This window comes from Cephus cinctus, unplaced genomic scaffold (genome assembly GCF_000341935.2).
Source record: "Cephus cinctus unplaced genomic scaffold, Ccin1 Ccin1_scaffold1034, whole genome shotgun sequence".
NCBI classification, from domain to species: Eukaryota; Metazoa; Arthropoda; class Insecta; order Hymenoptera; family Cephidae; genus Cephus; species Cephus cinctus.
Window position 1 is genome coordinate 398,829 of NW_014333567.1, and position 11,229 is coordinate 410,057.

The window sequence follows — 11,229 nt, forward strand, 5'->3', positions numbered from 1 at the left end:
CGGGGCCAACTTGATACCCGCGTAGCACCTCAATTTTTGAAAAATGATCAATAGACCTTTTCAATAGTTCTCGAGGTGTTCTATGGTTCCTGATAGATTTTAAGAATAGTTCTGCTACGCAACATCGGCAAAATATCTATTAAAGATACTGGTGGCATCATACGCTTCAGTGCAAGCAAGCATGAGGTGCTGACTTCTCTCATAGTAAATCTTAACGAGCTTACACTGCGCGCTCGAATTTAAGATTGCAAAAAAAATATATTTATTCTATATCTGTTGAGCGGTCTCGTTCAAAGTTTTGCTTTGGGAATCAGCGTTAAGTAGCGGAGAACCTCTGCCTGCCAAGCTACACCTTCGTGTTCACGTTTAGCCCGGCTACGACGGGATGCGCATTATCGACGGATCCAATGATCATAAAATCCTACTTCCGAACCTACTGATATAGTGTTTAATATATGAATATTATTGAATTAAGATATATGAATAATACTGATTACGCCATGATTTTGATATCGCTTAAAACCGTAACGTTGTGCATCTCCCTACTCATCTCTGCCTAAATCCGTAGCGTTGAGAATCTCTCTGCTCATCTCTGTATTGGCAATCTACTTATATTCCCTGTGATATCCATACGCATCTCTGGTACTACGTATGACTACGTAGTGAGTGACACATATCCCCTAATGGGGATACAGTCACGAGGAAAGGAAGGAATACGCATGTGTTTGCAGTGCTATCAAGGATGTGTTCCGAAATTTACTGACAGTACTGTAAACGTAATTACATCTCTCTTAGATGCGTGTGGATGAATACGAACACAGTGTTGGTGCAGTACTGGCAGTAATATTCGGAATATACCTCAAGTGTAATCAAGTGCTATATGTATAACAATCCCGTGCGCACCTGTACGGTTTGATTTGGTTTGTTGCTTGAATTGCCATGTAGTCAGTTACTTAAGCTGATTCCACGCGATAGAAAGGAAAAAGGAAACCTCTGACCTTTTCCACAAGATAACTTATTTTTTACCTAAAAGGATGAAGCGGCCTTTGGAGGATCAGGTAGACGTCTTCGAACAAAATCCTATTGTTTTTCTGGATATAGCGGTTGGACCAGAGAAAGGTATCTTTTTTTCTCTTGTTCCTGAGACTAAATCTCATTCTCGAAAATATATTCGTCTTCTTTGAATGTATCGTAATACGAGTATTCTCACGATGTGCACACAGTTGGGAGGATCGTGCTGGAACTATTTAAGGACACCGTTCCGCGAACGGCTGAAAATTTCCGTGCACTATGCACCGGTGAAAAAGGAGTAGGGATTAATAAAAAACCACTCCACTACAAGGGCTCAATTTTTCATAAGGGTAAGAAACATTTCAGATCAATGTCATTTTTCATTTATATCTTTTTCCTAAATATTTTGTTACATATTCACAGTGGTGCCTCAGTTCATGATTCAAGGGGGTGATATTATAAACTATGATGGAACGAGTGGTGAAAGTATTTATGGAAAAACTTTCGAGGATGAGAGTTTTGAAATTTCACATAATACAGGAGGATTGCTTAGTATGGTAAATGCACGACATCCTAATACCAACAGTTCCCAATTTATCATCACTACTGTACCTTGCTCGCACTTGGATGGTACCAATGTGGTATTTGGTAAAGTTTTGAAAGGTTTTGGTGTAGTAAAAGAAATAAGTTGCGTTACTACAGTAAAGGATAAGCCTGTAGAGGTAAGCATTGCTTTTTTACTTAATACATAATTTTTCAATGGCATATTTGTAAAGAATTTGTCATATCGCAAGAGTACAAGTAGTAACAGGTTTTGTACTTGATGTACATAGCGAACCATTGCATTCAAGATTGGAGATCCTTATTAGACATTACATGGTATTACTTCACATTGAGCTAACACAGTTTCTTTGACTTACCAGGCAGTGGGATGATTACTTCAGTATAGATAGTCATGAGCAATACCATTCAAGAGTCTTCTTTATCCTGAAATAAAGATTTTGGCTCTATTGAAACCAATTACAAATCCTGTTTCAATTTGGATGTCATTTATTATTGATATCATAAGTAATAATAATTTCCAGAAAATATATATAATAGATTGTGGTGAATTAAAATGGGGTGAGTGCTGGGGATTAGAAGAAAAGGATGGAACGAAAGATGTTTTTACTGCTTGGCCTGAAGATTGGGATTATAAAATGTACACTAACAAATTCACGGTAAGCACTTAACAAATTTAACTTTACAGGTCATTAGATGCAATTATGTGTTTTGTAGTATAAATATCTGGAGAATGTCATACAAATCATAAAGGATTCAGGGAACTACTATTTTGGGCAAAACAATTATGTTGATGCTGGACGAAAATATAAGAAAGCCCTAAGATATCATGAATGGGCTAGAACATTAAAGAATTTGCCTGATGAAGAAGGGCAATCATTTATTGAGAACAAAATAGTTATTATGCTTAACTTGGCTGCTGCCAATTTAAAGTTGAGGAAGCATCGAGATGCGCTGAACTTGTGCAATGAGGTAAGTCAGTTCATATTAGTACCTCTGTTGATATGATCTGCGTTTTCTAACTGATACATTAAATTTTAGGTTCTACAAATGGATAAATCAAATAGCAAAGCTCTGTTCAGAAGAGGCCAAGCGTACATGGGCTTGAACGAATACAACCTCGGGTTGGAAGACTTGAAACGTGCAGATCGCGAGTGTCCTAATAACAAAGATATCCAGGCAGAGATTAGCAAAGTCCAAAAAATAATTCGCACCTATCTTGCAGTTGAAAAAGAAACTTGTCAAAGAATGTTTAAATAAAATTTAAAAAAATTCAATTATGTGAGGTATATGATCTTCATGCCTCGCATGAAAATCAGTAGTAAGCAGCAACAACCTTTGTAAAAAATTTAAAAATATAACGTGTAAACAAAAATTACTTAAATAAATTATTTTAATTTTGACATTGTGTATGATAGATCGTTGTCTTGTGAACATCAAGCTGACGATTTTTTATATACTATCATGGATACTGACTAAAAAAAATTCTAATAATTAAGCTGGCAAGAAATTATGATGCGCCTTGGATACATTACTCAATTATTCTTTTAACTAATTTCATGTGATAAATTAATTTGAAGTTTGATCTTCTGACAGAGATTATACAACTCATTGGTACAATAATAAAAAATACATTTTTGTAAATGCTTTATTATGTGTACTGCATTTCTATCCTTATCTGTCTGTGAGATACATTGTACTTGCCATTCGACAAATGATAAAGGTTGAATTGACCAAAACAAAGTCGATCACACATCCATCGTCAGAAAAAGATTTGGATAAAATCTAAGAGCTTCTATCGAGTCGTCTCTGCAGGCCTTTCCTGCCTTCTCTGTGGCAAGTAATCTCTCTCGCGCCAACGTTACGGAGAGGCCCTCTGTTTGGGCCAATTCTTCGGCAGTTATCGACTTACGTTCTTCCAGCTGTAATTAATCGTAAACAGAGCTTAATGCATGTTAATTGTTTCGAGAGAGCATCATCGAGGATACATACCAATTCAGCAACGGCTTCCACAATAGCTTTGTCATCGTGTGAGCGTAACTGAAGAACCATAACTCCGCTGTCGAAAACCCTTAGGATTATCGGCAAACCTAACGACCCTAATTGTCTGCTAGCATTTAAAAGATCTTCCGGAGAAAGAAGCTCCAAGCCCCTCGCCCGATTAACGCGGCAGTAAACATCAGTTAGCGTCATCATGCCTCCGACTTCCTGAAAAAGAAAGATAGAGATACAGTGAAACCACGATAGTTTGAAGTGAATAGGAACCAAAGTTATGCGATGACGAGGTAAAAGCTATGTACTAGCTTCACTACCCGTGATCGAGTTGCAACTATCAAGTTATAATAAACTGACCTTTATTGGTTCTTCTAAGATTTGCGCGAGTTGTTTAGCCAGTTGTTTAAAGTATTCATTACTGCTTTTGTAGGCGTCTCTAGTTACAGGATCATCAATACCTAAGCTCATCAAGTAGGCTTTAAATCGAATGGTTTCATCTTCTGTGATGTCTCCTTGTCTTTCCTAAAATTTTATATATATTTAAAATATGCTTGAGCATTTCATAAATGGAGAGTACTCACTCTTATCTTAGCAGAAATAGTTTTTGATATAGCAACCATATCTTTTGCCATGCCCATTAATTTTTTTAAATCCTGAAATGCCATAGATATACTTTCATCTGTTGCCTTCTGTTTCTCTTGAAGACTTCTCTCGATTCCAATTATTCCAGTACGTGTCTTTATCATGGGCATAGAACCACTAGATTCACTTTGGCCAAAATTTAACCCACTTAATGACTGCATTACAGGTGTAAGTTCCCAAGTTCTTCTCATAATGGTATTGGTCAAGAGCGAAATGAATTGCGTAAGTGATTCATTTCTAAAGGACAGTCTCACATAGTTACTGAAACTGCGAGAAGCTGGTCCAGGCATTTTTTCTACATGGAGATAACAGTAAATTTATTAAAGTGAAATAAAGATTTCGAAATTTAAACGTAAATCTATTACCATTAGAAACCTCTGTTAAGTGCAAAACGACATCTTTACCCGGTGAGGAATATGTCCTAGAACCATCTTCTTCAACATGCACCACATAATGCAAACTGAGTGCAAGGTAAATCTGCCTTTGTGAACTATCCTTGGAACTCGCCCATAGAATCCTATGACTCGTTAGGGTTAGTTCTCCATTCGAGAACTGGGTCTGTCAAAAATATTTAGGTTATGCCTAGGCACTGTGCAAGCCAAATGTCGTCGACCAACACTTCCGTACCAATAATTCGCCGTCGACAATGGACACACCGCTTTCGCGTATTAAAAAGCTTTCGTTTGGTAAGTGTCGTGGCTCCACAAACTCAAATCTATTCATCGTGCGTGGAAAAAACTCCAGGCAGAACAACGTTGACAAAGTAGTTTTTTCTGGTAGCTGTCAAGTTTGAAATATAATTTATTATAACCGATAATGTAGAAGCTCTGATATATCGGTCACGGTATGTGGGTATATGAATATTTATGCTGCACTCTTCACTTACCAAAATCTTTTAGCAATCTTGTTGAAAAAATAATATTGAATCTTGAACCTGCAGATAATATAGGATATACTTTTGCAAAAAAAAATTTCGAGTGATTTATCAAGTTGCAAAAAAAAATATAGGTCCCACCGAGATTTGAACTCGGATCGCTGGATTCAGAGTCCAGAGTGCTAACCATTACACCATGGGACCTCTTGATTGAGATTTTATACAAAAGTCTTAATTGGTATTTATTAAACTTCTTGAAAACATGCATATACGTTGCATGTTATGCAAAACTAGGATAAAAAAGAAAAAAATTAATATCATGCACGAAAATGGATACGGTTAAACAAAAAAAAAAACAAACGATTCAGACATACCGTGTAATTGTAAGTATATATAATAATAATTAAATTTTCGATAGGCTCATATATAAGATACTTCGCATTACAATAATAATATAGTACATGTATATTTAGTATATTTATGTATAATCATCTTACGGCTAAGTTCTCTTTATTCTTGTATAAATTATAATGTATAAACAAGCAATCCGGGATGTCAATACAACATAGATTTGTGTACAGCCAAAGCCCCTAAAGTCTTGTTTAATACTATAAAGCATAGGATAACATGTACTTGTAACAGTAATTTTTTCTCATAATACATACATAGCTTTTATATATGCTGTTAGAAATTTTATATTTGATTTTTCATAAGAAGTAATCTTCATTTTGATTCATACGATTGAATGCGGATATAATGTCTGTACCGTGCATTACGGCACCACAAACTTCAGTGTAACAATTTCGGGTATTCAAATCAATGAGCTTTCACCATTAAAAGCATCCTTTATGCTATTTGAGCAATAAAAAATCACGATAATTTATATGAAAATGACATTCATAAGATAATAGATAAATAACATGTGCAGAAACTATTTGCCTTACTTGTTCCTTGATACTCTCCGTGCGCATAGTTTCATCACTACATAAAAAGTGAATTTGGCTAAAATCGTCGAGTCTCGCCTTTTTTTTTCTATTTATTACAATTTAATGCATTCCATATATATTAAATAGTAGTAATTACGGATGTCGGTTATATAGATATTATACAACTACAACCCCGGATAGAAATGCCAGCTGTACTAAAGCCAAGTGGATTAAAGGTGCGACTTTTTGCGTGGTTTAATAGAAAAAAAGTAAGCGCTCTTGAGCACTGCCTGACAATAACCTCCAGCCACGCTTGATATTCAAATACTGAATGATGGCGCGTACGCAAATCAAAATCCCTGTAAAACATTTACATTAGTTTTCTTCTAAATAAATAACGGATCTTTAAAAACAGATAAAAATCTTCAACGCTTACCAAATGCCATGATGAGCCACCAAAGCCAAGAATTTTCGCGCGATGCAAGATCCGTTGAATGCTTCACAATCAAAGTCCATTTGGTTAGAGAAAGTCCAAATCCAGATAAAGCTCCGTATCGTGATGCGATAGTGTGACAGAAGCACATCAGCAAGAGAAATCCAATCCAATTGAAAAGGAATGCAACTGAAATACCGATAATTTAATATCTCGGCACATGATGAATTTGGAATCAACCTTTTTAGTTCAAAAATTTACCCAAAAAAGCAGTAAAGAACATAAAATCAGTTCCCAGAAGGCCACTCTCTGGGTCACCTTCTGCAGCCTCTGTATCTATGGCAAGAATAGTCAATGGCTGCTGCGGTGCTCTAATACTTCCAGGCTGAAATAAAATAATCCACCGATATAAAAATGTCTTTACAACTTCACAGAAGTTTCAAACTTTACTCACCAGATGAATTTGGGGATGAGTATGAGGAGTTGTCTCGCCCTGTAGAGTTTTTTCACGCTGTACTTCTTCATAACTAGGTAATTTAGTAGCTACCTCATATGGGGGTGGGGCAGAAAAATCAGGTTTGGGAGGAGGTATCTCTTCTCCTTCAGCCTAAAAAATTATATTAGAACAAAATGTTATTTATGCTTAGAAGCTGACACATAAGTACAAAAAATACACTCATCGAGTACGCAATACTGTGTTTTAGTTTTATTTTTTCATGGAATGTTATTATATTACCATTCTGACTATGGGTGCAGCATGAGCTGCTACAGCAGCAGCTTCACCAGTGTGACTATGTACGCTACTTGGAACTGCAGGCAGAGCTACAGTCAATGTAGGAATTTCATTGCGCACACCAGTTTCCACAAGAGTGTCGTTATTTATCACTGACTGTGGCTGCTAAAAAAATGATGCTACATATAATTTAAAGATAGTACCAATTAGTTAGAACTGGTTAGAACCAATAGAAATTATAATAACAATGATGTTTTGGGATATTACCAATTAAAATGTTTAAAAACCACAGAGGAATTAAAAAGAAAATAGAACCAAAAACTTTTGCGTAAGCATAATCAAATGATTTCTTGAAGTATTGATAGAATTAATATGTGACGGAAAATTTCCACTAAAATGTACAAAGGATTACAAATTGCGATATCGAGTGTTAGGTAGGGCATTATCAGAAATATAGTATTTACAGTCTACAGGCCGGAGCACATGACGTACCATATTGTAAGAAATATTATTATCCATGCTCTGTGGACGTTCGAAGCACCGTGCGAACGAAAGTCAGATTTCGTGAAACTGAGTGTCAAGAGAAATATAATCTGTTATATCAACACGTAACGCGTATCTTGCCAATGCAGTAACACTTCGCACAATCGATGGCTGACAGCTGGTAAAATTGTTCCTCCGTATTGTAGCTCTTCATGTTAATGTCACGTCCATTCTTTTCGCATAAAGCTTCTCGACTGTGCATAATTTACTGAACTAGAAAACGGTTTATTTTAACGTTCGTTTGTCACGTACCAGTTCTTAATGTTTTATTTCGACACCTTCGCATATATTTTGGAGTAAAGATTCTCTGAAGACATAATCGGATTGTATTTGTAAGTTCTTCCTAACTCTTTTGAATTAAGCGCGACTCTTCGAGTTTAATGGACCATCAAGTGAACTAAGCTTAACTGCTCTAGTGTCTGCTATCCCGGCATTACCCATCATTACCGGAAATCCAGATTTAACGTATAGTATTTCTTGACTTAAAGTTGTTGGAAAGTGAAAATAAAATGAAGTCGATTAAATAAGAAAATGACAAAAGAATTAATAAACTGAACAATTATTTTAATAGTCTATGGAAAAATTAGTAAAAGATACTGGATTGACGTGGACCCAACGTAGCTGATTTGGTTTACGTTGTTGTACACAAACGACGCTTTACCTCCGCAGTCAGTCGCTTGCCGATCGTCAGTGGAGGATCAGGTTTTTTTGAAGATGTCTGAAGTTTTCAAACTGGGTGATTTGGTTTGGTGTGTATCAGTTAGGTTTTAACATGTTTCATCGAATGCAACGAGGAAGCATAGAACGACGTATGTAACTAATCGTTGCACTTTGTGAATTTCAGGGCAAAGATGAAGGGATTCTCGCCGTGGCCCGGTCGGGTAAGTCATGAGTGGCTGCTAACGGTTCTCCAGAAGTTTGCTTGGTAAAGGCGCGCGCGCCCCGATCAAAGTACTACCACGCCATCAAATTTGGCGGGATTTTACTTAGATACTCGTTATTTTTCACTTTTTTTTCGTAAGAATAGTACATTTTTACTCTTTTTGCGCGACCGTTTTGCCGCGCTGTGTGTTTCGAACTTCTACATTACCCTTTGAATTTGAATTGGCGCGCAAGTATTGAAAATATAACCTAAGTTCGCCGAATAGTCATATCGTAGTTGCTTATCGTTAACTAAAGTTCTTGCAATAAAATGTTCTGATATGCTGACGTGCACTTTTTCGAAATGCATTCCGCGGAAACTTTCTTCACAAATCTTTATTCATTGGTCTCAATTTTTTTGTATCAATAATATTTCGCTGACTATGATCAAAATGAACGATGGTATTAGGTTTTACTTCCCCGTTTTTTTCTTGAAATAAAAATTCGTCTTTAATTATTCTTATATCTGTAGAATACACTTTCCGTATTAATAGATTCTTCATTTTACTTCCATTTTCACGAAATGTTCGTTTCTTTCATTTTCGTGATTTATTTTTAGTGCAATACATTGTTTAAGATAAAGAAAACTTAGCTGAAAAGAAAAACAATATTAATATAAGCATGGCTTTTCAAGGTCTCCAATCCTTCCAAGGACTTAAAGAAACCAGCAAATGCTAAGAAGGGTCCAGTTCAATGCATATTTTTTTTTGGAACAAATAACTAGTAAGTTTTTATCTGAGACTTCAATGACCTCCTCACACCATGTACATAGTATGAAATATATACAATTTATTTGTTTTAGCGCATGGATTGAGGAGTCTAATATTAAACCTTATCACGAATATAAGGATACCCTGATCAAATCTAGCAAGTCTGGTGCATTCAAAGATGCTGTCGAAGCTATAGAAGAGTTTATTTCTAAAGGAGAGGTTGGTCTGGATACATACTCTTCAACACTGTATTTTATGAATACATATGACGTAATAGTATTATAATAAATCATAGTTTATTCGGCACAATGAAACACACAAATATATATTACAGATATTCGAGGATGGCTTGGATCCAGATTCTCTGTTTGATAGATTAAAGGAAGACACAATATCAATGGAAAAGAAAACTACAAAAACACCGAAACCACGCAAGGTTCGCACTTTCTGTCAATAAGTAATTACTTTACCGACTAGATAGCGTCTTCCGTAAATATCTTCGTGCGACATTTTAATGCATTTTTTTTTCGCATACTCCCTGCACAAATGTTGGGAGACTTGTTACTAATGATTTGACAACACCTGTCTCAGGAAACTCCAAAGGCAAAGAGACTAGATAGCGAGGGAGGTGGTGACGGCCGGCGTCCTGCAAAGAAGCAGAGGAGGGAATCGAGCACGAGTAACAGCAATCGCGCCAGCAGCATCAGCCCGGCTCTGAATCACACGACGCCGCCGCGAAAGTCGGGATCTACTCTACTGAACAGGCCGGCCAACATCGCACGACCTGTAAGTTATGCACCTTACATCTTTATCTTCCAGCTATTCGTATACGTTGACTCTCTAAGATTGCATTGCACAACTTCATACGAACGGTTGAAAAGACGTTTTTTTTTGTTAATTAACCGTGTTTAGTTAGTCAGAATAACTGACAAATCGAAATCATTTACACTAAGTGTCAATTCTACCAAGAATTCTTACTAAGGGCATCCTTTTTATAAATTCATCTAGTGATAACAATTTAAAGCATGAAAATTCCAATTTTGTGATCTATGGTCACTTCCTGCTAGTCAACGTGAACGTGCTTCGAAGAAAAGAGACCGCCTTCGAAAAGTAGAATAACGTTGAAAAGGTTTTAAAGGACGCGTAGTGTCAACGTGCTTCCCCGTTGCTTCCTAAGATGCAATTGTTTAGTCATTGTTGTAGCAAAAACGATAACGTGATAATAATTGTGCTCTATGAGCAAGCATTATCTGATTGTCCTCTTAGTAAACCTTAAGATCATCTAATGTGATGCCGTTCCATCGTTTTCATGACAGGTAACTCCGCCGCTCGATGTCGAGACGCTTTCACAAACTCTTAAGGAGAAAAACATCCTTCCTTCGACATTGAAATTTGGCTTCTTGGGTCTCGGCATCATGGGCAGTGGTATCGTCAAGAACCTCATCAACAGCGGGCACAGTGTAATCGTCTGGAATCGGACGCAAGAGAAGGTATGTACATACTCTGTTGTTGTTGGATTTTACTTTTTCGAATTTTATCTATCTCGTCGCTCGACGATGTCGCACCCTTCGTTGTAACTGCAATTACGAAAATCATAGCTGACGGGATCAGTGAACACTCGTTTCTCATTAAAGTCAATTAATCGGGAACGAAGAAATATATATATTTGCTCGGAGTTGCATCAGTCATTCCACTTGCCTTTAGAGCTCACACGTACCACCCGACTGCGGATATCTTGCGATTATCTCCTGTATATAGGATAGTTTTAATTTGGGAAATTGGTTGGAACAACGACGTAGACTTTTAAGGAATTTTGAAGAGGTAAAATTGAAGATCTATTTTTTGCAACGTATTTATATAATTTTTATTTTCATCGTCGT

General features: G+C 36.6%; 4 protein-coding genes and 1 non-coding gene across 10 annotated transcripts in view; 2 read left to right on the top strand and 3 right to left on the bottom strand.

Moving 5' to 3' along the window:
- Positions 1–671: 671 nt before the first annotated feature.
- On the top strand, positions 672–2,975 carry LOC107271699 (peptidyl-prolyl cis-trans isomerase D). 3 transcript variants are annotated; one of them, XM_015747988.2, is made up of 7 exons: positions 673–949; positions 1,034–1,119; positions 1,224–1,361; positions 1,435–1,733; positions 2,097–2,231; positions 2,290–2,544; positions 2,614–2,975. In XM_015747988.2, exons 2-7 carry the CDS (start codon positions 1,035–1,037, stop codon positions 2,830–2,832), a joined length of 1,131 nt encoding a protein of 376 aa, XP_015603474.1. In that variant the 5' UTR covers positions 673–949; position 1,034; the 3' UTR covers positions 2,833–2,975. The 3 variants fall into 3 exon arrangements, with proteins under 3 accessions (XP_024944752.1, XP_015603474.1, XP_015603475.1); XM_015747989.2 differs by having other exon boundaries at positions 673–920; XM_025088984.1 differs by having other exon boundaries at positions 672–1,119; positions 2,326–2,544.
- On the bottom strand, positions 1,709–5,213 carry LOC107271697 (vacuolar protein-sorting-associated protein 36). Of its 3 annotated transcripts, XM_015747984.2 has the most exons (8): positions 5,096–5,211; positions 4,837–4,989; positions 4,575–4,767; positions 4,149–4,504; positions 3,925–4,089; positions 3,565–3,780; positions 3,277–3,494; positions 1,709–1,998 (listed from the first exon to the last, which is right to left on the bottom strand). In XM_015747984.2, exons 2-7 carry the CDS (start codon positions 4,930–4,932, stop codon positions 3,321–3,323), a joined length of 1,200 nt encoding a protein of 399 aa, XP_015603470.1. In that variant the 5' UTR covers positions 4,933–4,989; positions 5,096–5,211; the 3' UTR covers positions 1,709–1,998; positions 3,277–3,320. The 3 variants fall into 3 exon arrangements, with proteins under 3 accessions (XP_015603470.1, XP_024944751.1, XP_015603469.1); XM_025088983.1 differs by lacking the exon at positions 1,709–1,998 and having other exon boundaries at positions 3,203–3,494; positions 4,614–4,767; positions 5,096–5,213; XM_015747983.2 differs by lacking the exon at positions 1,709–1,998 and having other exon boundaries at positions 3,203–3,494.
- A 2-nt stretch (positions 5,214–5,215) lies between these two features.
- On the bottom strand, positions 5,216–5,287 carry Trnaq-cug. The gene has a single exon. It is a non-coding gene; the product is annotated as a tRNA-Gln (tRNA).
- Positions 5,288–5,445: 158 nt separating this feature from the next.
- LOC107271705 (NEDD4 family-interacting protein 1-like) lies at positions 5,446–7,887 on the bottom strand. 2 transcript variants are annotated; one of them, XM_015748003.2, is made up of 6 exons: positions 7,668–7,887; positions 7,179–7,340; positions 6,897–7,049; positions 6,704–6,827; positions 6,446–6,631; positions 5,446–6,368 (listed from the first exon to the last, which is right to left on the bottom strand). In XM_015748003.2, exons 1-6 carry the CDS (start codon positions 7,692–7,694, stop codon positions 6,265–6,267), a joined length of 756 nt encoding a protein of 251 aa, XP_015603489.1. In that variant the 5' UTR covers positions 7,695–7,887; the 3' UTR covers positions 5,446–6,264. The 2 variants fall into 2 exon arrangements, with proteins under 2 accessions (XP_015603489.1, XP_015603490.1); XM_015748004.2 differs by having other exon boundaries at positions 7,179–7,337; positions 7,668–7,885.
- A 439-nt stretch (positions 7,888–8,326) lies between these two features.
- Positions 8,327–11,229, top strand: part of LOC107271704 (putative oxidoreductase GLYR1 homolog) — a 17,668-nt gene continuing 14,765 nt past the window's right edge. Inside the window, exons 1-7 of the mRNA XM_015748002.2 lie at positions 8,327–8,467; positions 8,563–8,599; positions 9,274–9,362; positions 9,442–9,568; positions 9,684–9,785; positions 9,941–10,135; positions 10,666–10,839. Coding sequence (XP_015603488.1) covers positions 8,433–8,467; positions 8,563–8,599; positions 9,274–9,362; positions 9,442–9,568; positions 9,684–9,785; positions 9,941–10,135; positions 10,666–10,839 — 759 coding nt within the window. The 5' untranslated portion in view covers positions 8,327–8,432. The remainder of the gene's footprint in view (positions 8,468–8,562; positions 8,600–9,273; positions 9,363–9,441; positions 9,569–9,683; positions 9,786–9,940; positions 10,136–10,665; positions 10,840–11,229) is intronic.

Coding starts and splice junctions, on each gene's coding strand:
- LOC107271697 (XM_015747984.2), bottom strand. CDS start 4,932: ATGAATAGATTTGAGTTTGTGGAGCCACGACACTTACCAAACGAAAGC. Junction 4,768..4,836: donor TTGTCGACGGCGAATTATTG/GTACGGAAGTGT, acceptor TATTTTTGACAG/ACCCAGTTCTCGAATGGAGA. Junction 3,781..3,924: donor TCTTAGAAGAACCAATAAAG/GTCAGTTTATTA, acceptor TTTCTTTTTCAG/GAAGTCGGAGGCATGATGAC.
- LOC107271705 (XM_015748003.2), bottom strand. CDS start 7,694: ATGGATAATAATATTTCTTACAATATG. Junction 7,341..7,667: donor ATAATATTTCTTACAATATG/GTACGTCATGTG, acceptor TCATTTTTTTAG/CAGCCACAGTCAGTGATAAA. Junction 7,050..7,178: donor CTGCACCCATAGTCAGAATG/GTAATATAATAA, acceptor ATAATTTTTTAG/GCTGAAGGAGAAGAGATACC.
- LOC107271699 (XM_015747988.2), top strand. CDS start 1,035: ATGAAGCGGCCTTTGGAGGATCAGGTAGACGTCTTCGAACAAAATCCT. Junction 1,362..1,434: donor GGGCTCAATTTTTCATAAGG/GTAAGAAACATT, acceptor ACATATTCACAG/TGGTGCCTCAGTTCATGATT. Junction 1,734..2,096: donor TAAAGGATAAGCCTGTAGAG/GTAAGCATTGCT, acceptor AATAATTTCCAG/AAAATATATATAATAGATTG.